The sequence below is a fragment of the Pelophylax lessonae genome, assembly GCF_965119305.1.
Source record: "Pelophylax lessonae genome assembly, chromosome: 1".
Taxonomy (NCBI): Eukaryota; Metazoa; Chordata; class Amphibia; order Anura; family Ranidae; genus Pelophylax; species Pelophylax lessonae.
The window spans coordinates 625,808,177-625,832,517 of NC_138768.1; the positions used below are offsets into that span (position 1 = coordinate 625,808,177).

Genomic DNA, 24,341 nt, shown 5'->3' on the forward strand with positions numbered 1-24,341 from the left:
TACCAGGGGAGTCCATGTGTCCAGGAACCAGCGAAGATGGTCCCCCACCCCAGATACGGGTGAGAGGGCACCTGAAGGGACCTTGTCCATGGGTCTGGAGAACCCGCACTTGACTTGCCAGACAAAGTTTGCTTGGATCCTCCAGAGGAGGCCCCGAAAGGATCCGATCCTTTGTCAGTCGACCCTGAGGGAAGAAACAACTTCCTATGAGCCGAGAAGACGGGCCTACATCTACAAAGAGGGTCCTTGCCCTCAGTAGCCTGCGGAAGAAAGGTACACTTCCCCCCTGTGAGACCTTTAATGATGTCATCCAGGGTAGCACCAAACAGGCGGTGTCCTCGAAAGGAAAGATCAGTCAAGGCCTTTTCAGAAGTCTGGTCTGCAGACCAGCATTTGAACCAAAAGACACGCCGAAGGACCACTACTGAAACAGAGAGCCGAGCCACTAGGGGAGCCGCATCCAAAGAGACATCACAGACAAACTGCCGTCCCTGGACCAGCTCGTCAGCCAGCTCAGAAAAGGCAGGGGGGAGTTACTCCCCCTCCAGGCCACGGTTTAAAAGCTTAGCCCACTCGGGTCAGAGTCTGCGACACCAGGGTAATGGTTAAAATCAGCCTCAGTGCCAAACCAGCCAGGGTGTACAAATTGCGGGCCACAGCCTCTGCCTTCCTGTCAACCGGGTCCCTAAAGGCCGTGGACTCTTAAACCTGAAATATGGTTGCCTTGTTTGATCTGGAAACCAGAGGGTCCACCACCGGTGGAACAGTCCACTTCTAAAGAAGGGACTCCTCATAGGGGTATCGCCTAGAAACTTGCTTAGGAACCCCAAGGGAATTCTTCGGTTGTCCCCACACTTCAGTGACAATTCTGTCAAAACAGGAGGGGAAAGGGAACTCCTTTGCCGCTGTGGATGCCTTGTGAGTGCCAAAGGGAACCTGTGCCTCTGTTGCAGTCGCAGCTGCGTCCTCCAACTTAAAGTCTCAAGCACAGATACAATCAGTGTGTCCACCAGCGTCTTTTCGTGCGCGGTTGCAGAAATGGAGGAATCATCCTCACTATCTGAAGATTCAGGGCACAAGGTCGCAAACCCAGCAGGGTGACCCACATCTGCGGTGGCCGAATCAAATTCAGGATCTGAGGAGACAGATGAGGCAGGTGAAGGCTGGGGGGGCACTTTTATGCCAGCCTGTCGCCCAAAAACCACCTCCACCCGGGACACAAGGGACTCCAGGACCGCCCACAGTGCATCAATAGATGTATGGGACCCGGAGGGTCCCGCAGCCCCAGAGAGGAAATCAGGTGGGGAGATGTGCTCCAAAGACTCCATGAGTCACCAGGGAGACCCCACAAAAAGTGTAAAACACAGCTAAGGGACAACCCCCACGGTGCTGGCAGCACCACCCGGTTGCCAGTCACAGAGCACCAATCGATTCTTAGCAGAGAGGGAGAAGACCCCACCAGTTTCACTATCCCACAGAAACCAGGCACCACAGCCACCAGGAGAATCTGCATTGCACGAGCGGCAATAAGGAAACGTAAGTATCCAGGAGTCAGCACCAGGGGATGAGGAGGGGCTCTCACCGCCAAAATCGCTGCACAGAGGACCCCATTGTCATGGCCACCACTATTTTTAATGGCAAGCCACCACAAACATAGCCACCGTGCATTGAAGCACACAGGTTACAAGAGATTGGGGGCTCTGTACAGCCCCCACGGGGCTCCCAGGGACCCTGGAGGGAACCCTAGGTCTCAAGGACAGGCCCAGACAGGACTGGGGGCCCTGGCAGGAGCCCCCACCAGGTAAAACCCGCCCCCGCAAAGCCGATCGTTCCGGTCACCGGTGGTACACCCCCGCCCCTATTGCTAGCATAGTGTCCTGCCCCCACCCCAGGTGGTGGTCAGACCACCCACACAGCCCCAGCCTAAGTGGACGGGGGAAAGGATGGGGAGACAGATGAAGGGGGTGCCAGACAGGAAGGAGGGGAACCTGTGGGTCTGACTATCCCAAGGAATGGGCCCTCGTCCACCCCAAAACCCTCCAGGGGGAGAGGGGGGATAGCTACTCACCATACCAGGAACCAGACGGGCACTGCTCCAGACAGAACCCCTTGCCACCAGAGTGGGGGGGCATTCGGCCAGGAGAAACGCTGCAACTCGGGTCGTATGCGGCCTCGCAAGGCATTTAACTTGCACGCCAGCACCTGTCGAGTGGGGCTAGGTCGCGGCCGACCTAGCGTGGAGCTGAAGTCTGTGCACGCTCGTTTGCCAGACTGGGGTAACCACTGGATCTAAATTATCCAGCCCGTCGCCCAGTCCGGAAGTTGATTGTAGATCGCACAGGAAAAAAACAGGAGAAAAACATCTATCTAAAAAGAAAAAATTGCCAGGACAAGAGATCCCAGCAAGGAACTAGGTCCTTACTCCTGACTAAGCAGAAAAAAACCTATAGCACCTATAGCACCTATAGCGGAGAGGGGGAGTATACCCCCTGGGACTGCCCATAGGCGTAACCAGACTTTTTTTTCTGTCTAGTGTCCTACTCCTGTAGGTGGCAGTATAACCCAATGGTTATGAAGATCAGGAGCTGTGTCCTTCAATGAACGAAAGAGAAAAGGCATTTATATATATATATATATATATATATATCTTCATATCTATAAATAAATGTTTTGCCTTTCATTTCTATTTTAAACTGGTTGTTTTACAAGATGATCATTTACAGTCACTTTAAGGCAGCCTATTCATTTTTAAAGGGCTGTCAATACACCAAAGCATCCAAAAAGTACCTGCACCTTTTTTCCAACACAACACACCAGTAAACAAGGTAGCACAGTGGTGCATTTTTTGGTGCCATTTTTTTCTGCATTGTGGTGGTGCATTTGGGTACCTTTCAAAATCAATGACTACTGCAACGCACCAACACACATATGGTGCATTAGTAAGCAATACCACATCACTGTCATATGATTGGGTTTAGGTTGTTTAATTTTAATTTAATTCTTATTAAAGTTGATATTTTTTTATATCCCTCCCTTCGATGCCTTTTAAAGTATATAATCTCTCTTTTATAAAAATATAGTACATGACAAAATATTCCATAGTGAGATTATATACTTAAAAGGCATCTTCTTTCTTTAAAACCCAGCTCCAGCTTAAGCATTTTCTGGTGTTGCTTTGGATAGAGGGAAAGGAAAAAAGTGCAAGAAACTCCTACCAATTTATTTGCTGCATCTGGAACTGAGTTGGAAGGACAAAAGGGAGAAAAATGCAATATATTGTTTTGGTAGAGCAGGGAAAAGTTAATATTTATTTATTATTATATATAATTTTTAATTTTTGTCTGTGCTTTCCTGTCTTGGTGACTCCTGGTCCCCTCTTTTCTTGCATTAAGGTAACAGGGAGAAAATGTAAGACTGAATCTCCCCAATGAATTAACAATCAGCTACAAAAACCTGAAAAAAGTTTCATCTTTTTCAAAACAACACACAAAGTGGAAGGTTGCAAACCTCTCTCTTGCATTTCTGTAGCACAATGCAGTGTATGATCTAAACAAAGCAATATGCAGGCTGTTATATAAGCTGTTTGGTGAAGAGTGATGTAGCAACATTCATATGCTTTTGAGTATACTTTTCTCCTCCTGTCATTCCATACTTCATATTTCCTGGTGTGACATCATTACCATGTGACAACTTTCCTTTCTTGCTTGGATCCCACTGATCATCAGCCCCATACTATTTATGGATAAGTTAAACAGGCATTGTTATAATATATGCCTAAATGGAAACATATCCCAGCTGCCATTTCCCAGCAGCACATTCGCCAGCTGTTTGGAGTCCCGAACGAAGCCGGATTCGGCTTTGATGGGGTCTACGACCATGTAACTCAGAAGCAATGTCACGACGTTTAAAAAAAGTGCCAGTATTCAAAAATGCTGATTTCTGCATTTTGAATACTTTAAAGTGCAGTTCAGGGATCTGGGATCTTTTAGACCCCAGATCCCTCCATAAAGAGTATCTTTTACTGCCTATTACTGTCAAAAGCGATGTTTACATTCCCTAAGACAGCAATAAAAGTAATCAGCTTTTTCTTTTAAACAGTGTTAAAAATAGAAAATAAAATAAATAGAAAAAAAAATTAAAATATTTAAAGCGCCCCCGTGAGCTCGTGCACCAAAGAAAATGCATACATAAGTTGCGCCCACAAATGAAAACGGTGTTCAAATCACACGAGAGGTATCACTGCGATCATCAGAGCGAGAGCAATAATTCTAGAAAAAGACCCTCTCTGTAACTCTAAACTGGTAACCATTAAAATATTTTTAAAGCGTCGCCTACAGAGATTTTTAGGTACCGTAGTTTGTCATCATTCCACGAGTATGTGCAATTTTAAACCGTAACATGTATCTATTTACTCTGCGTGACATCATCTTTCACAATATACAAAAAAAATGGGCTAACTTTACTGTTTAGTTTCTTTTGAAATCCAGTGAAATGTATTTTTTCCAAAAAATTGCATTTGAAAGACTGCTGCGCAAATACCGCATGCCAAAAAAAAACATATATATATATATATATATATATATATATATATATATATATATATATATATGTGTGATATTTGGGGGTTATAAGTAATTTTCTAGCAAAAAACACTGATTTTAACTTGTAAACAACATGTGTCAGAAATAGGCTTGGTCCTTAAGTGGTTAAATTGCTTCTAAAGAAAAGTGTCAGTTGTATCCCTTGTATTCTGCTAATATAATATATATCATGGACAAAACCTTAGAAGCTAAAAAAAAAAAAAAGCTAACAATAAATAAAATAGTTACACATGGATGTATCATCTGGAGCACTGTAGCATAAAAAATGTATAAATTAATTGAATGATTCAATGTTTTTACTAACTGCTCAATTATTAAAAGTTTGCATAGCTGTTCCTCTATCAAAATTGCATGTAAATTCATTCTGTGTAAATGGGGCAAAACAAATGTTTATAGGCTATAATATCTGCAGAGCGAATGTTATCTGTTTTTTTTTTTTTTCTATGAATAACATTAATTTGGCAGAGAATACAGCCTGAGGACATTGTAGTTTGCCCTATTCACACATAAATAATTTACATACAGTTTTGATTTAAAAAAAAAAAAAAAAAACAGATATGCATTTAAAAAAAAATAAAAAATAAGCCCCTTAGTGTTATTGTCTATTACGATAAAGATAAGTTAAGATATTTTAAGCATACTATGATGAAGAAAGGGTACTTAGTAACAGAGAATAAATTATAGCATTCTCTTGAATGTCTGAAACTTTACTATATAGTTGCATAACGATTTCAAACTTATTTCATGTTAAAAATATGCAGACATAGTTAATAACCTTTATACTAAATGAGTTAACCATGTGTGCATTCAGCTGGACATCTGTGGATCTCTATGCATCAAGAGCTTTTTTCTCTTTCAAATGATGTACCTAGTCTTTGATTAGACCACATGTACCCTGTCATTTCATTGCTTAGATGACTACTTTGTGGAAACTGACAAAGAAGGATGACATTTCCTCAGTTAGCATGTGGTACAACTTAACCACATTTCCAAGTCTAATAAGAGTGTTCTCTACCTTGACATATGAGGTACCTTAAGCACATGGGTGACATTCAAGCTTAAGATGCAAAACTCTTAAGGGAAAGGCTTTTCAACGTAATTGGCTGATTTCCTTTTTGCCACAAGCTACTGTTCTATACAGCTATGACAAAAACGCCTGCTCCAGGTAAGTTGCAGGTAAGTTGCACCCAACAACAGCCTAAATGGATGTCTTAGATATTAGTACAATAGTAACCAAAATTAATTTATTAGGTATAGTAGCATAGTAAGATTAAGGTTAAAAACTAGAAAAGTTTGTTATATTAAGTTCTAAAGATGCTAATCTATACTAAGAGGTAGAGAGAGGTGGTGTAATTTCTTCTTCCCTTCCATGAGTGATACTGGATAACTCCTTTGATAGGGAAATATTATGAAACGTTACATTTTAATTGTAGGCAACTATGTAGGCTAAAATATAGGGGTAGAGTAAAGTTTCCATAAAGCAAAAATATGATACCAACATTAGGTGCAGGTACAAACACAACTATGTGCCAGTTTATACCCTCTGTGTTTGCTTTCCAGTTTACTTAGGAGCCTCAAAATCTGTAAGCAAACACTTTATACCAGCAGAAAACTATGCTAATGCTATGTGATCCAGCTGCACATGAAGCCCATTACTGACTGGTTAGAAAGTAATTTACCAGGCAGTATTTGAAAAAGACTTTAAAGAAAATTAACATATATACACTGCTCAAAAACATTAAAGGAACACTTTTAATCAGAGTATAGCATCAAGTCAATTAAACTCCTGGGATATTGATCTGGTCAGGTAAGTAACAGAGGAGGGTGTTAATCAGTTTCAGCTGCTTTGGCGTTAATGAATTTAACAACATGTGCACTAGATGAGCAACAATGAGATGACCCCCAAAACAGGAATGGTTTTGACAGGTTGAGGCCACTGACATCCCTACTCATCTTTTCTGACTGTTTTTCACTAGTTTTGCATTTGGTTAGGGTCAGTGTCACTACTAATAGCATGAGGTAATACCTGGACCCTATAGAGGTTGCACAGGCAGTCCAACATCTCCAGGATGGCACATCAATATGTGCCATTGCCAGAAGGTCTCAAGAGCATGGAGGAGTGTCCATGAGACAGGCAGTTACTAAAGGAGAGCTGGACAGGGCTGTAGAAGGTCCTTAATCCATCAGCAGGACCGCTATCTGCTCATTTGTGCAAGTACGAACAGGATGAGCACTGCCAGAGCCCTACAAAATGACCTCCAGCAGGCCACTGGTGTGAATGTCTCTGACCAAACAATCAAAAACATACTTCATGAGGGTGGCCTGAGTGCCTGACGTCCTCTACTGGGCCCTGTGCTCACTGCTCGGCACCATGGAGCTCAATTGGCATTTGCCACTGAACACCAGAATTGGCAGGTCCACCACTGGTACCCTGTGCTTTTCACAGTTGAGAGCAGGTTCACCCTGAGCACATGTGACAAACGTGAAAGGGTCTGGAGAAGCCGTGGAGAACTTTATGCTTCATGTAAGTGATGGTCTGAGAAGTCATATCCATGGAGGGACACACAGACCTCTACAGGCTAGACAATGGCACCCTGACTGCCATTAGGTATCAGGATTAAACCCTTGGACCCATTGTCAGACCCTACGCTGCTGCAGTGGGTCCTGGGTTCCTCCTGGTGCACGACAATGCCGGCCTTATGTGGCGGGAGTATACAGCTAGTTCCTGGAGGATTAAGGAATCGATACCATTAAAAGGCCCCTATGCCCGCATGACCTAAATCCAATAGAACACCTCTGGAACATATTGGTCCATCTGATGCTGCCAGGTTGCACCTCAGTCTGTTCAGGGGCTCAGTGATGCCCTGGTCCAGATCTGGGAGGAAATACCCCAGGACACCATCTGTCATTTCATTAGGAGCATGCTCTGACGTCGTCACGCATGCATATAAGCACATGGGGGCAATACAATCTACTGAGTACCATTATGAGTTGCTGCAGTGAAATTTCAGAAAATGGACTAGCCTGCTGCATCATTTTTTCACTTTGATTTTCGGGGCGTCTTTGAATTCGGCCCTCTGTAGGTTAATGATTTTCATTTCCATCAAACGATGTAGTATCCTTTCATTCCTAAAACATTACCCAGTCCATATCAGTATAGATATCCAGCGTAATATTTTTCCCCATTGAGATCTGATGTGTTTTCAAAGTGTTCCTTTAATTTTTTTAGCAGTGTACAACATAAGAAACCTCTATCAGATCATCAGTAAAATAGTTAAATATTGAAAATGTACAGTTTTGTTTAGTTTTTGTTTCAGAAAAGCATAAATCTCATTAGTGAGTTTGCCTTTACAATTGATCTCATATCATGGTTCAAAGAACAGAATAAAAGAGGTTGTAAAGGCTGACGATTTTTTACCCTAATGCATTTTCCTCATTAAGGTAATACACCTTCTTTTGTCAGCTCTCCCCCACACTCTCCCCAAATACTTACCTGAGCCCAATCTTGATCCAGACCTTTGCCCAAGAGAAGCAGCACTGTTCTCTCTCTCCTTCCTCACTGGACTCTGTGAGAGCAGTGAAAGCCATCGGCTCCTGTTGCTGTCAAAATCCAGTTATGAAGGAGCACGGGGAAGGGCTGAAATGCATATTGTAAGCCTATAGACACACACAGTCCAGCTCGGGATAGAGCCCACTTGTGTACCACCATAGGAAGCAGTTTCCTACAGTGACAAACGGAGAAGAGGAGGAGCCAGGAGTGACAGTGGGGGACCTCAGAAGAAGAGGATCGGGGCTAAACTGTGAAAAACATTGCACAGAGCAGGTAAGTATGACATATTTGTTAAAAAATAAATAAATTACAATCACTTTAACACAAAATCAGACCTCACGCAAGTAGTAACTTAGGGACTTCCAAGTATCACATTTAACACTTTCCACCCAGGGCTGGATTAAAGGTGTCCACAGACATCAAAGAATGATCAACCTATTTGTGTCTTCATAGTCAAACTGGGGTACGTTTGTAGGTCTGTAGCCTTCTTCCATGGCATCTCATGGGCAACTTGGTGGGAAAGTCAATCTGCTGGGATAGATTTTTCCTGGATAATTGATATTATTTATTTAGACTTTCTGATCAGCACAGGACCCACTGCATACTGCAGTCAGGTGATTCAGTCACATAAGAGATCTCATTATGCTGGGTCAATGGGAACGTTTAGGAATGTCAAACTACACCCTTAGGTCCTGGGCTGAATAGGAGCTTTGTGTAAGTACTATTTTTACATAAAATTTAGGGTTTTCAATTGTTACTGCTGAGCCTTGGGTTGCAAAGTATAGGGCTTTCTAATGTCTAATTTATCTTCAATAACTGGCCTAGAACCCCTACCTTCATTGTACTCACTAGATCCTAGCTTACTGCCTAGATTGCCTTTCTAGTCATCTGATTCCGAAACAGAAGTACACGAAAGGCCTGGACAATAAAAATTAGTGTTTTAGTGTAATAAAAAACTGACTTGCTCTTTTTTCTTTCTAAACTTGCGTCATGCTTTTTACTTTTCTACTCCCAGGCTAGAAGAATTAAGGAAAGCAGTTTGAGCCTCTTCCTATACTTTTGCGAAAGTAGAATTTACACATTATGACTGGCCTTCAGTGTACATTTAGGGTATTTTTGCACAATTCTGTTAGAGTAACTTTTTTAGAATACAAATTCTCAGTAAGGAGATAAACTGAATGTTACAGGACTCTTTTAGTGATAAATGACAGACTAACCTTATTTACGTATATATAATATGCTGCCTACTGTTGAAGAGAGACTGTCTATAAAATGAATAAAAATGTTTGTAAGAGTCAGTTGCTACACCTTTCTCTAAACAGGACCACCATTTTATGGGCCAATGAACACCAGCCAATAACATAAAAGACAGTAAATTGTCAACACTTGTAATCCCTGACCTTATATCTTTACAACTCAGACCCGCCATGTGCCAAGCCTTCATTAACTGACCTTTCGATGCTCTTGGAGGTTGATTGACGAGGAGCACTTTTTGTTACAAACGGTACACATAAGCCTCTTCTTAGAGTTTCCTGAAAATAAATGTATTTATGAATTTTTCATACAAAAATGGACAGCATTCACATGTTTCTAATATTCACTAATATCACTATTTTCAGGAGCAAAGAAGAAAACAGGTGTTCAAATGTTTTAAGTGCATTCTAGACAGTTAACTGGAATGGTGAGAATAGTGAAATACTAATATTCAGAAAGCGAACTAATTCGTTTTTTGGGGGTTTTGTAAACATACATATTACAGTCTAATTGCAATCTAACAAGTTTAGGCTAAATTGTACCAACATCTCAATGTATACAATAATTGATGAAACATCTAACATCATCCCTAATAGTGGGTTTGTTTATTTAAAATAGTGATAAGATGAGTTGCAACATTTTAGATCTCAACAGATTGTAATGTTCTTTGCATAATGTTTTTAATGGAAATTAGCCTAATTATAGTTTAAACTTTCTGTGTTTGGTAAAATGTTACAATCCTTTATACATAACCACTGTAATATTATGTACTTTTTTTTCACTCTATATGTAGTGACACTGCATATATCTTATAATCAAACTATTAATATTTCAGTTATTTTGATAGCATACCATGTTATATATTAGGTGTATAAAGATTAGAAAAATTGAATTTTGTGTAGTTGTTAAATATTCGGTAAGTGCAGGTTTGATCAAAAAAAAGCAATAATAAAAAAAAACATAAATACTGAAGGCCATATGTCTCATTAAGGAGTCATGTGCCATTGTGACATTTCACAAACTTATTTTTTATTAGATTGATAAATATAAATTTTGCGGTAACTACTGTTACCTATTTTCCATTCAAAATTGAAGGATTAGTTAATGGTTACATTACGATATACCCTTACATAGCTAATCTACCACAAATGTCAAATTTCTGCAAGGGTCACTTGTTTTTATTCAGCATTAAGCCATGAATGGCCCCCAAAACGGGACTGAAGAAAAGACTTCAGCCATTATAATGCTCACTATAATTAGGTAAATGTCTCATAAAGAATCATGCATGGAAAGATATGCACCCAATCTGTTCTGCATTACTGTTCCATCAGAATTCACCAAAATCATCTCCAAGAAGGATACATACAGTGAGCTTGCAGTGAGTTCTTCTTTCCCTGTTCTGTGAGAAAGAGCAAAGCTAAAGATCATATATGTTCCTTATTATTTAGAGAACCTCCACCTAATTATTGTAAACAATGTTTTAAATGACTTATTTTTTGCAAAGACAGAGACTTGTAAGGCCACACTACAGCGAGACAAGGGGGAAAATATGTAAATGTATATTTCCCTGCCGTGTGTTTAGCAAATGCAGGTCTATTAACATGAAAAAAAAAAAAATAACATTGGTAGTTCCATGCCATGTTTGTAGAAGAAAAAAAACAAATTGGAAAAAAGCCAGCCGTGAACAAAAGCTTGTGCATACATTGGCTAAGTATTGAAATTTTTTTATTCACCGAATCCATGCAAAGTCTGAAGAATAAAACATACCAGGAGAGACTGGAGAAATGTAATAAAGACTCAAAAAAAGAAAGGGAGACAGGGTGGGGGGGGGGGGGGGAGGCATGACTGCAACCTGCAAAAAAGATGTGAATAAAGCCCCGTTTACATAGGCCAAATGCCAGGGGAAATCAGACAGTTTTTATTCGGCCTGTGTATATGGCAGCTGGCTTCTGTCGAACGAGCATGCTGGAAAACCAGCAGCTGACTGGCTCCCCCTGTCAGAACACAACAGCTCAGCAGGGGGAGATTGCTGTACGTACAGTGGCTCTGACAGAAGCTGACAGGTTTATTTTCGTTCAGCCCGCTGGGTTGAACAGAAAAAACTCATAGTGTGTTCCAGGTTTAAGATTCAGGTTGGAAGCATTTCCTGTATGATGCTGAGCGCTAGAACACAGGGGCTTGACCTCAAACAGAGACATTTAAAGAGTAACATTAAAGTTACCAAAGCGTAGTGGAAACTTGAAACAGACAGCCAGAAGAGGTAGTCTGTTGACAGTAAGTGAATTTAAGCCAAATCCCAGCTTTCTTTAACTGGGGTGGAGAGGTGGGAGGAAACGTCCCAATCTCTCCCTCGACCAATCAGAGGAAACTTTGCACTCATTAAGAAATGACAAAGCTTCCAATGAATGACTGAGCAGCATTCCGCCTGACTCTCTTCTATTTTTGGACTGGGATAGGAAGTCCCCATCCTGCAGGCAGAACACAGTGCTGTACGCTATATGTAGATGATGCTACATACAGTTTATACAGCGCTCCCAGTGGGTGCATTTGTTAGTGAAGGTAAAGGTTTGTTTGGACCAGCTTGATCCAAACAAACTATTTTAAAGTAACAGATTGCTGGAATCCGGCTTTAAAGTGTAATTTCACCTTTAACAACATTTTCCAAAAATCCCCCTATGCAATTCTACATCCCCTGAACAGAACATACAAAAACTCCTCCTTTTTCAAATGCTGCACCTGCTCCCATTACACAAGCAGCTGTAGGAGAGCCTCTCCTTAAAAACCACTGGCCCCTCAATGTCCCTTCATCCTGTCCTTTGTAGAATAGCTGGACTCTACAAATGTTGCCAAAAAATGTTGCTGAAGGTGAACTTACACTTGAAACATAGAATCATCCTCAGACAAAAAACACTTATAGAGCCCTACCTAGGTATGACAGCAGCCTTTCTGAGCCCCCTTAAATGTTTAGAACACTTCAAAACTTTCTGCAATTATTTAGATTACCTCCTTCTGGAGGCAAAATCTGCACGTTTTCTGAAGTTCTATATTTTCCTGCTGTTAACTTGGGATAGTTATTAGGAACACATAATTATATCTATATTTAAGGAGTTATGGAGCACATAAAGGAAAGACTGTAAAAACTGCAGATGGGCTAAACTTCTAAATCTTTACATGAATGAGGTCAAGGGCTAAACATGACAGCAGGTCAAGCTTTATGATGCTGTCCTAGTTTGTTGTACAAAACATATGCTTTTATGACAACCTTCAAAACAGTAAGATCTTGCAGATCAAATGAACAAGCACAACATGAACTTCCTTAGTATAGGTTTATATGGAATGCTTAAGAAACTATAAAATTATGCTCAATTGCGTATATATGGATATGTTACTTTTTGTGAGTCTTGCTCTTCATAAACAATCCCATTGCATCTACTGTAAAATCTACAGGACCACTAAGCTACTTTCCTTCTTTAAAAGAGAAGTATGAAGTTTAACCTCTTGGCGCTGAGTGCACACAAATATGCAGCCTCTCTGTGGCCAGGCCTTGGAACTGAGCAACCGCATATTTGTGTGCATTAGTGCCGACAGTGCTGTGCCGAGAGTGCGCACCTTGCATGCTTCCGGCACAGTGACCGGTTACATGGCCAATCATGTGAACACCATGACAGCCAATCACAGCGGCCACAAGTCCCACCTCCAGGCATAGCAAACCCCTTAAAGGGCCAGCAACAGCCGGAGCCAAGGAGTTAAAAAACATTTATACTTACCTAGGTGGATGCTGCACTTATCCAATGCTGTGTCTGTCCCCCACAGACTCTGCAGTGAGAACTGAGCGATCAAACACCGATGAACGCTCAGTTCTCCCCCTCCACTCTGAGCAGATTGCTGAGACTCTCAGTCACCGACTCTCTCCTCTGCCTCTCAAGCATTCACAGAAGTGCTGAGTTGCGGAGGGGGTGGGAGTGGTTGGCTCAGGCTTTAGCCTGACTTTAGCCTGCTGTCAGCTGAAAACGGGTCACATGAGTGCAGAAAATAGCTTTTCAAACATTATGAAATTACCTCAAAGTTTCTATCAATGCCTATTACTTAGACCTCTTTTATTCAGCATGCTTTAGAATATTACATACAGTAGATGTATTATTGTGTCCTGATACTTTCTTGACCCCTTGATGGTCTACATTTTCTATATTTAGGTATACCAGCAGTGAGTCCCTATGACACCTGCAATCTTTATATATGACAACTGCCTTTCTAGGGACATAGTTATACAGTATATCAGGCCATGTTTATTTGCAGAAACACTCAGAACATACAGGAAGGAAAATATTTATGGGATCCCCTGCAGATTTTGTAAGTTTGCCCACTTACAAAGAAATTAAGGACCTATATTTTTTTTCATAGGTGTATTTTAAATGATATAGACAGAATATCAACCAAAAAGTCAGAAAAAAAAATATAAAACAAAAGCTATAAATTAAGTTGTAGTTCGGTGAGCAAAATAGGTATTTGATCCCCAAACAAAACATGACTTAGTACTTGGTGGAGAAACCCTTGTTGGCAAGCACAGAGGTAAGACGTTTCTTGTAGTTGGTTACCAGGTTTGCACACATCTCAGGAGGAATTTTGGTCCACTCTTCTTTACAGACCTTCTCTAAATCCTTAAGGTTTTTTGGCTGTCTCTTGGCAACTCGAAGCTTCAGCTCCCTCCATAAATTTTCGATGGGATTAGGGTCTGGAGACTGACTAGACCACTCCGTGACCTTAATGTGCTTCTTTGTTAACCACTCCTTTGTTGCCTTGGCAGTAGCTTTCGGTTCATTGTCATACTGGAAGACCCATTCACGACCCATCTTCGGTGTTCTGGCTTAGAGAAAAAGGTTTTCATCCAAGATGTTACAATACATAACTCTGTCCATTGGCCCCACAGTGCAGCAAAGTCGGCCTGTACCTTTAGCAGAGAAACAGCCCCAAAGCATCATGTTTCCACCTCCGTGCTTGACTGTAGGGGTGTAGAGTCGAGTTAATGCCAAAGAGCTTGATTTGGGTCTCATCTGACCATCTGAAGAAAAATGCTGACTATTAGCCTAAGAACACCACCCCTACAGTCAAGCACAGGGATAGAAAAACACTGCATTGGGGCTGTTTCTCTGTAATAGGTATAGCCCGTCTTGGCCTCATTGAGGGACCAATGGATGCGGCCATGTATTGCAAAATCTTGGATGAGAACCTTCTTCCCTCAGCCAGAACACTGAAGATTGGTCATGGATGGGTCTTCCAGCATGACAATGAGTCAAAACGAACCACCAAGGCGGCAAAGGAGTGGCTCAAGAAGAAGCAAATTAAGGTCCCCAGACCTTAATCCTATAGAAAATATATAGAAGGAGCTGAAACTTTAAAGAAGAGCAGACCAAGATCCCTCCCTAGATGTGTGCAAACCTAGTAACCAATTATAAGAAATGTCTTATCTCTGCACTTGCCAACAAGGCAAGTGGGCAACCTTACAAAATCTGCAGGAGATCAAAAAAAATTTTTCCCCACTGTAATTAATGGAAATTTACAAACAAAGGCTCTGATCTCAAATGCATAACCATGAACTCACTCTATCATTTAGCCTCACTAAATTTTTGTAATTATTATTTACCAGACAATGCCCCATTACAAACTATAATACCTAAAGTGGAACTTCAGCAAAAACCTATCGAACGCTAAACCTACTCAGCCACATTCTAAGCCTAATCTATCTAGCCCTGTAAAGAAGAGATCGCTATTCTGCAGCCGTTCTGGTCCGGTCTCATGCTGAGCTGTCAGCGGTAGTTTCAGTGCGGAAGAGGCAGCTGACAGCGGAAGCCCCATAGTAACTCTATGAGTGACGTCACTTCCTAGGCATTTACAAGCCGTTGTGGACTTTCTGTCTGTACACAGCACCTGCCACTGGAGACTGGACCAGATCGGCTTCAGAAAAGGTAGGTATAGCAATTTTTTTCTTTGCGGGGTTAGATAGATTAGGTTTAGAATATAACTGAGAGTAGCTTTAGCGTTAGCTGAACTTCCACTTTAAAACTGCAAACTCTGGTAAATTATTTTAAAAGTCTAAATCAGGGGTTTGATTTACTAAATGAAAAAAGTCTGTTCACTCTGCAAGCTAAATTAGTATATCAAGCCCAGTGTAAGCCATATGCGCAAATCAGTCACACGTATCTTTAACTTATTTTTCTCACCCATACTATAATGATATCTCTGCCGTGAACACGTTACGTTTTGAGGACTCTTTTTTGCCCTAATGACAGAAACATTTTTTCTGGTGATGGCCCCATCACCTTTTATTTTAGTCTTTTTAAAGCCTTTTTAATGTGTAGACATTTTTGTAGCACTTTGTTTCTATTTGCATTCTATTTGTTCTATTCTCATTGGCTTACGTCTACACAGGCTATCCCCTCTTCAATCCATCATGAATGCTGCCGCCAGGCTCATCCACCTCACCAATCGCTCAGTGTCCGCTGTTCCCCTCTGTCAATCCCTCCTTCTGGCTTCAGCTCACTCAACTAATTAAATTCAAAATACTAGCAACATCTTACAAAGCCATCCACAGCTTAGCCCCCAGCTACATCACTAGCCTAGTCTCAAAACACCAACCGAATCGCTCTCTTCGTTCCTCTCAAAACCTCCTGCTCTCTAGCTCCCTCATCACCTCCTCCCATGCTCGCCTCCAGGATTTTACCAGAGCCTCACCAATCCTATGGAACTTCTTACCCTTATCTGTCCGATTATCTCCTACTCTATTAGCTTTTAGACGATCTCTGAAAACCCTCCTCTTCAGAGAAGCGTATCCTACCCACACCTGACAACTGTACCTCCATTTTCTCCATCAGATCATCCCCCACAGCTATTGCCTTTTGTTTCACTTGACCCCCCTTCTAGATTGTAAGCTCTAACGAGCAGGGCCCTCTAAATCCTCCTGTATTGAATTGTATTGTAACTGTATTGTCTTCCCTCATATTGTAAAGTGCTGCGCAAACTGTCGGCGCTATATAAATCCTGTATAATATAATAATAATAATTTGTAAATTGTATCTTGAAACCAGTTTATTGTCAGCACTTTTTCCTAATGCATATAACCATAAAGGTGGAGAACATAGAAGGACATAACTATATTCCTTTTTTTCTAATCAAAACAGACTTCTAGTATATAATTACACATGCTCCAAAAATTTGATGAGATTCATTGGTGACAATCTGTAGAACAAATCATGTGCATGTTTGCCATAAGTGTTTGCTTAAGAAAAGTGCAATTTGCAGCTAATATTGACATGATCATATGGTCGATTTTTAACTGAAATTCTGTGTTTGCAAAAGCAATTGCTAATGGAATTAAAAAATGTCCCTATATTTGCAGAGATAATCAACATGAAAATTAGAATGACTTTGTGAATCTTTGGGTAGCAGATCCTTTATTGATATTACTATGTATTATATGTCTACTTCAATTTACTAATTGTCTACATTGTTCTATGCCTTTGCTTAGTTACTGACCAGTCATATTGCTCTGTCTATAGAGATTTGAGTAGATAGACTTCATGAAGGTCACTATATATTAAATGAAAAAAGTTAATAAATGAATGTTACAATCTGTTACACATAATCACCATAACATTATGTACTTACTTGTACATATTTAAAATGTATATATTAATTATAGTTGTATTTATAGTGTTTACCAAACAAGCATTTCCCAACACTGCACCTGACAGCCCTTTTTCCAGGCTTTAAGCGTCACGTCACACAAAAAAAAACAGGTTTCTGCCTCCTCTCCCCTATCTGGATTTTTTCTTTTTTAGGGAGTGAGTTCTTAGTTATGACATGCACCCCCTCCCAATTCCGCTATGATCGCCTAGGTGATCAGACGCAACGTCCTGGGACACATCACAGGCATTCAGGTGCAAAACAGACATGCGCAGTAGGGAGCCGGCTGTCAACACTTAAGGAGTCACAGCCAGATTCCCACAGTTAACAATATTTGTAGCTGCTGACTTTACATTTTAGAAACCTGACTGAAGCTCCACTTTAAATTTGTTGAAGTTAGAATTTGCAAAGTATTTTGTACTTTATATGCTCTGAAAAAGAGACAAAATAAAACAAAAAAATCTGAGACACAAGAAATAGTGCCAGGAACTGTGATTGGATTGCATCTAACAATATGACACTAACACTATAGATGTGCTGCAAACTAGTTAGAGAATGAGGGTACTAAATCCTAAGAGGCCTTGTTATAACTAAAACATGGTCACACAGTTCTGAGACCATGAAAGTCAGAATACAAGCACCCTGTAATCAATAAAAGTCTAGTTGTCAGGAAGAAGATCCAGGAATGTGCTTTATCCCACAACTTCAATACCTATTGTCCCTATTACTATCTATTGTTGTTACGGAAGTATTTGGAGGTGTTAAATTTCACTTTACCAAATGGTATGCTTTCCAGAAAAACCACACACACACACAACGTGGAACAGATTTAACCATTGCTATATGGGAATATTAGTTTAAAAAAAACATTTACAGATGTCACAGAATGCGCACAAAGTGCTATTTTTTTTTTCAGAAGAGCAGCCAGATGCTATGAGATCTGGACTAGCATCTGATTATTTTGGTAACTGGCCTGGTTTTCAGTTAGCAGAACTGGTTGATTAGATGATTTTCCAGTTTCAAGGCTGCAAAGACATTTAAAGAGTATCAGATATCACCCCTCTTTTCTTATCCCTCTGGCTACTGAAACCAAATGAAACACTTTAATAATCTAATGATATCAACACTGGTCTTATTTATCAGTCTTTTTTAATCTGTTGAGCAAGGTCAATTCAGGAAATTAGCTGACAGTAAAACTGTCAGCACTATAAAGCTGACTATAGATGGGTAGACTTTCAAATGAAAATTCTTAGGATAAGAAGGTTCTCAGAAAGCTCAGGGTCAGCATTTGTTTTCAAGCACAGTGATGAGAAAATTAGAAGGAGCAGGATGTAAATTTTTCCTTGACTGAACACATTTCTAAGGGCCCTTTCACACGGCCGCTCCGTGTGTCCGCAAATCATCCTATTTTTTTGCGGATGATTTGCGGACATAATGTAAGTCAATGGCATTGCGGATGTCAGCGGAATACCATCCGCTGACATCCGATTTTCTTCCTTTCAGTTCTGTTCCGTTTTTTGGAACGGAACAGAACCCTATTTTTGTTCAGTTTAAAAAACGGAAAGGAAGGAAAATCGGATGTCAGCGGTGTCATCCGCTGACATCCGCAATGCCCATAGACTTACATTATGTCCGCATATCATCCACAAACGGATGGGATGATATGCGGACTCACGGAGCGGATGACACAAATGTCATCCGCTCCGTGAAAAAAAAAAATTCCCGCAGCGGAGAAAAACAGCAGAGCGGCCATCTGAAAGAGCCCTAACAGTGTATGTGGTTTTTGTTTGGTAAAGTCCATTAATTCCAAAATCAAATGTTAAAAGCAAGCAAAATATTTTAAACAACATACAAATGTTCTAAGAATTATTGTATGAATTTTATTGAAAATTCAGAATCCAGCCAAACTCCCTCTGAGTTCGTATGGTGATCTCCAGGTTTTTCACAAGAGCAGCAGGTGTAACGCTCCGGCGTTTATTTGTGTGGTGTGGATTTGCAGCTGCGGAAGTTACACTCAGTAGTCATGTAGAGATGTGTTGAACTACCATATCCAACTCTCAAGACTCATCATTGTGCATCAGCCTGTCTCAGCAAGCACATACACAAACACAGACACTCATTAAAGATGTTCCTGGAGTGATATGTTTATATGTGAAAGTATAGAGGTGATACTGAGGGGACAGGCGTGGATAGTGATAGCAATGGTAAGAGGTAACAGATGGTGATAGTAAGCACTTAGGATAGCAATCATGTACAGGTAACAGGTGGTAGTGAAGAGCAGATGAAGTGTACAGGAGATGCTAGGCTAGTGCAGTGACAAGATGGTAATAGGTTCAAGAGCTTGCAATCTAAGTAGCGGTGCAGATGTTAGATGTAACAGTATAGTTCTTAGAGTAGCAATAGTCTTTAGTAAGCAGAGTAGTAGTGAAAGTAGATTAGGAAGGTATTCCCCTGTGGGGTACTTATCACTGGTAGGTTTGTAAGGAGAGGGTTCCGGCGGTGAGGTAATGATCTTGTAGCGAGATACAAGATGTTGTAGCAAGTCTTCGGTCAATCCAGGTATTAGGGAATAGCTGGAGGATTCGGCAGCGTTAGGTAATGCTGTAGCAAGCGGTTTGCACGAACACATGTGAGTGAATGCCGGCGGTTGAAATAGCCGCTCAGAGCGGCACTCACTGATGAGGTCATGGATTTTAAGGGGACAGGTACTAGATGCGTTCCACCTATCTATATGGTGGAACGTAATGTACAAATAATAGGCTGGAAGGGTACCGCAGGTACCAGGATCTTACAGTACCCCCCCCCCCCCTAAGGCCGGCTCCGGAAGGCCTATAACACTGGTCTCTCGGGGTATTTGGAGTGGAACCTTCGTATAAGCCTGGGTGCGTGGACGTCAGAAGCATCCAACCAGGTGTCATCTTGGGGACCATTATTTTTCCATCTTATAAAATATTGAAGCTTTCCTCTGTGGATACGAGAATCCAAAATTTCTTTAATCTCAAATTCTTCTCCACCTTCAACTTGTATTGGAGGTGGAGGCGCGATGGTAGGTCTAATCCCTTGGTTGGGTGTATGTGGCTTCAATAGAGATACATGGAACGTGGGGTGTATTTTAAGATCTGCCGGTAAAGTGAGTCGAACTGCAGATTCCCCAATGAGCTTCTCAATTGGGAAAGGTCCCAGGAATAGAGGTCCAAGCTTTTTACTAGGAATTTTCAACCTCAAGTTCCTCGTAGATAGCCAAACAAGATCCCCAATAGCATATTGAGGTGAAGGTCTTCTGCGGAGGTCATAGTACCTCTTTTGTTGGCTATGAGCATGTGAGATGGTGGTGTTAAGTAAGCCCAAAGAGTCTTTTATTTGGGTGAGATAGTCAGAGGCTAATGGGTTACTTGATGGTAGGATGCGTGGTGGAAGAATTGTGGGATGGAACCCATAGTTCAGGTAGAACGGACTTTGCTTAGTAGTACTGTGGGTTGCATTGTTATAAGCAAATTCTGCCAGAGGGAGGAGGTCCACCCAATCATCCTGTAGGTATGAGGTGTAGCAACGCAAATATTGTTCAATACACTGGTTGACTCTTTCAGTTTGTCCGTTGGTCTGCGGGTGATAGGGGGAAGTAAGTTTTCGCTCAATGCGCAGTATGTGACATAGAGCTTGCCAAAACTTAGAGATGAACTGCGAGCCCCGGTCAGATAAAAGAGTCTTTGGAATTCCATGTAGTTTGAACACATATTTTACTAGCAATTCCGCTGTTTCCTTAGATGAAGGTAGTCTGCGAATGGGAATGAAATGTGCCATTTTTGTCAGATGGTCCACTGACACTAGGATGGTAGTGAATCCCTTGGACGGTGGTAATTCCACTATAAAGTCTAAAGAAACAACTTCCCATGGAACTTTGGGTATTGGTAGACTGCAAAGTAAACCAGAAGGTTTTGTAGTGTCAATTTTGGACCTTGCACAGATGTCACATGAAGAAATGAATTTTTGTACAGACGTCTTCATCCCAGGCCACCAAAATTGCCTAGTGAGCAAATTAAATGTCTTAGTCATACCCATATGTCCTGCCATAGGTACGTCATGGGATAACTCCAAGATTTTGGTACGCATACCGGGAGGTATGTAGAGTTTGTCGTTAAAGTAGCGGAAGCCTTCTGCATCAGTACTTAGTTGAGGTGGTGGTGAATCCAGTCTTAGACTGTGCAGAATCTCTTCCTTTAAGGGACGAACAACACCAACAACACCAATAATACTAATAATTTTCCCATTTTCTCAGTCTTCCTCTCTCGCAATCGTCTGTCTATTTTGATACTAAGTTGTATCAAGGCATCCAAGGTGCCAGGTAAATCCGCTCGGGCGAGCTCGTCTTTTATGGCTTCAGATAACCCAAGCCTGAACTGGGTTCACAGAGATGCATCATTCCACCCTGAATCAAGGGTCCATCTCTTGAACTCTGCTACGAAATCTTCAACAGGTCTCCTTCCTTGTTTTAAAGCCCTCAATTGGCTGTCAGCAGTACTCTGCCTATTAGAGTCTTCATATAGGCTAGAGAGCTCTGCTAAAAACGTAGGATAGGAGTTGAGAAGAGGGTCATTTTTCTCAATAAGAGAGTCTGCCCAAGCCCGTGGATCACCTGACATATATGATATAGTGGTGCAGACTTTTAATTGGTCTGTAGTGTAAGTACGAGGTTTTAGATTAAAAAGCAATTGACATGCATTTTTAAATTCACTGAATTTTTTCCGATCACCCGTAAACACTTGTGGAATGTTTATTTTGGGCTCACGGGGTTGGGCAGCAGTGAGCTGTGAAACACGGGCTATCTGCTGTCTCAAGGTCTGGTTTTCATTTTTCACTTCAGTAAGTGAAAGAATTAATGAATCTACCTTTTGTGATAGTTGTATCACATGTGTAGCTATTTCCGCTGAATCCATTTTTCAGGTTCGTGCAATCTGTAACGCTCCGGCGTTTATTTGTGTGGTGTGGATTTGCAGCTGCGGAAGTTACACTCAGTAGTCATGTAGAGATGTGTTGAACTACCATATCCAACTCTCAAGACTCATCATTGTGCATCAGCCTGTCTCAGCAAGCACATACACAAACACAGACACTCATTAAAGATGTTCCTGGAGTGATATGTTTATATGTGAAAGTATAGAGGTGATACTGAGGGGACAGGCGTGGATAGTGATAGCAATGGTAAGAGGTAACAGATGGTGATAGTAAGCACTTAGGATAGCAATCATGTACAGGTAACAGGTGGTAGTGAAGAGCAGATGAAGTGTACAGGAGATGCTAGGCTAGTGCAGTGACAAGATGGTAATAGGCTCAAGAGCTTGCAATCTAAGTAGCGGTGCAGATGTTAGATGTAACAGTATAGTTCTTAGAGTAGCAATAGTCTTTAGTAAGCAGAGTAGTAGTGAAAGTAGATTAGGAAGGTATTCCCCTGTGGGGTACTTATCACTGGTAGGTTTGTAAGGAGAGGGTTCCGGCGGTGAGGTAATGATCTTGTAGCGAGATACAAGATGTTGTAGCAAGTCTTCGGTCAATCCAGGTATTGGGGAATAGCTGGAGGATTCGGCAGCGTTAGGTAATGCTGTAGCAAGCGGTTTGCACGAACACATGTGAGTGAATGCCGGCGGTTGAAATAGCCGCTCAGAGCGGCACTCACTGATGAGGTCATGGATTTTAAGGGGACAGGTACTAGATGCGTTCCACCTATCTATATGGTGGAACGTAATGTACAAATAATAGGCTGGAAGGGTACCGCAGGTACCAGGATCTTACAGCAGGAGACTCCGCTCGCAGGAGGAGGTCGTCCAAGTAGCCCAGTACCGCTAACACGGGGACTAACACTTTTGTGAAGACACGAGGAGCAGAGGCAAAACCAAAAGAATGCCCTGAAAGGCTTTGATCCCTTGTCAGTCGCCCCTAAGGGATGAAAAAACGTATGAGCTGAGAAGGATAGCCCACGTCAACGACATGGATCCTTGCCCTTACTAGCCTGCAGAAGAAAGGTAGAAGTCTGGTCCGCAGACCAAAAAGGACCACTGCCGAAACAGAGAGCCTAGTAACTAGGCGATCCATATCCAAAGAGGCATCACAGGTGTTCAGCCCCTGAACCAACTGGTCCACCAGTTCAGCAAAGGCAGGGTGGAGCTGCTCCCCCTCCAGGTCAAGGCGTAAAAGCTTAGCCCACTTGGTCAAAGTTTGCAACACCAGGCCAATGGTGAATACCGGCCTCAGTGGCCGAACCAGCCACAGTGTACATATTGCGGGCTACAGCCTCCAACTTCCTGTCAGGCGGGTCCTTAAAGGCCGGGGACTCTTCAACCGGAATCATGGTTGCCTTGTTCAATCTGGAAACCGGAGGGTCCACCAAAAAAAAAAATCTGATCACTTTTATTGCTGTCACAAGCAATGTAAACATCCCTTGTGACAGCAATATGCAGTGACAGGTACTCTTTATGGAGAGATTGAGGGTCTAAAAGACCCTAGACCCCTCCACTACACTTCCATGTATTCAAAACGCTGAAAACGGCATTTTTGAATACACTCGTTTTTTGAATCTGCCGCCTTAAGCAGCCGAGTAACCCGGACGTGACGTCATGGACGCCGCCTCCGGGTTACGTCATCGGAGACCCGATCAAAGCCGCATCTGGCTTAGATCGGGACTCCATCCAGCCGGCGGACGTGTCAGCTGGTTGCTCAGGTCTTCCGGTGGGATGGGAGACCCGGGCAGAGCCGCAGAAGGCGGCGGGAGGAGGGGGGGCGGGTCCGCATTAGAGCCGTATTGGTTGTTACCACCGGAAAGCCGACCACCGGCTCTAAACGGTACCGGGATGATGCCTCTAGCTAGAGGCATCATCCCAGTATAACCACGCAAAGTCAGCCAACGTAGATCTACGTCACTTTGCAGTAAGTGGTTAAGAAGGGACTCCTCATAGGGGTACCGCATAGCAAAGCACTTAGCAAAGAGACAACTCTTTCAAAATAGGAGGGGAAAGGAGACACCTTGAAGCACTGGAGGGCTTGTGAGTGCCAAAGGTAACCAAAGCCTCCGTCACAGCTTCATCTGCTTCCTCCATTTTTAGGGTCTCACGCACAGATACAATCAGTGGCTACAGGAGTGGAGGAATCACCCTCACTGTCCGAGAACTTAGGGAGCGTGGTCGCAGACCCAGTAGAGTGACACAGGTCAGCGGCGACCGAATCAGGTTTAGGATCTGAGGAGACAGATTAGGAAGTGGACGGCG

General features: G+C 42.1%; 1 protein-coding gene across 1 annotated transcript in view; it reads right to left on the reverse strand.

Annotated features, from left to right (window-relative positions):
* PRDM5 (PR/SET domain 5) overlaps positions 1-24,341 on the reverse strand; it is a 306,280-nt gene that overhangs the window by 189,997 nt on the left and 91,942 nt on the right. Inside the window, exon 8 of the mRNA XM_082253594.1 lies at positions 9,604-9,683. Coding sequence (XP_082109720.1) covers positions 9,604-9,683 — 80 coding nt within the window. The remainder of the gene's footprint in view (positions 1-9,603; positions 9,684-24,341) is intronic.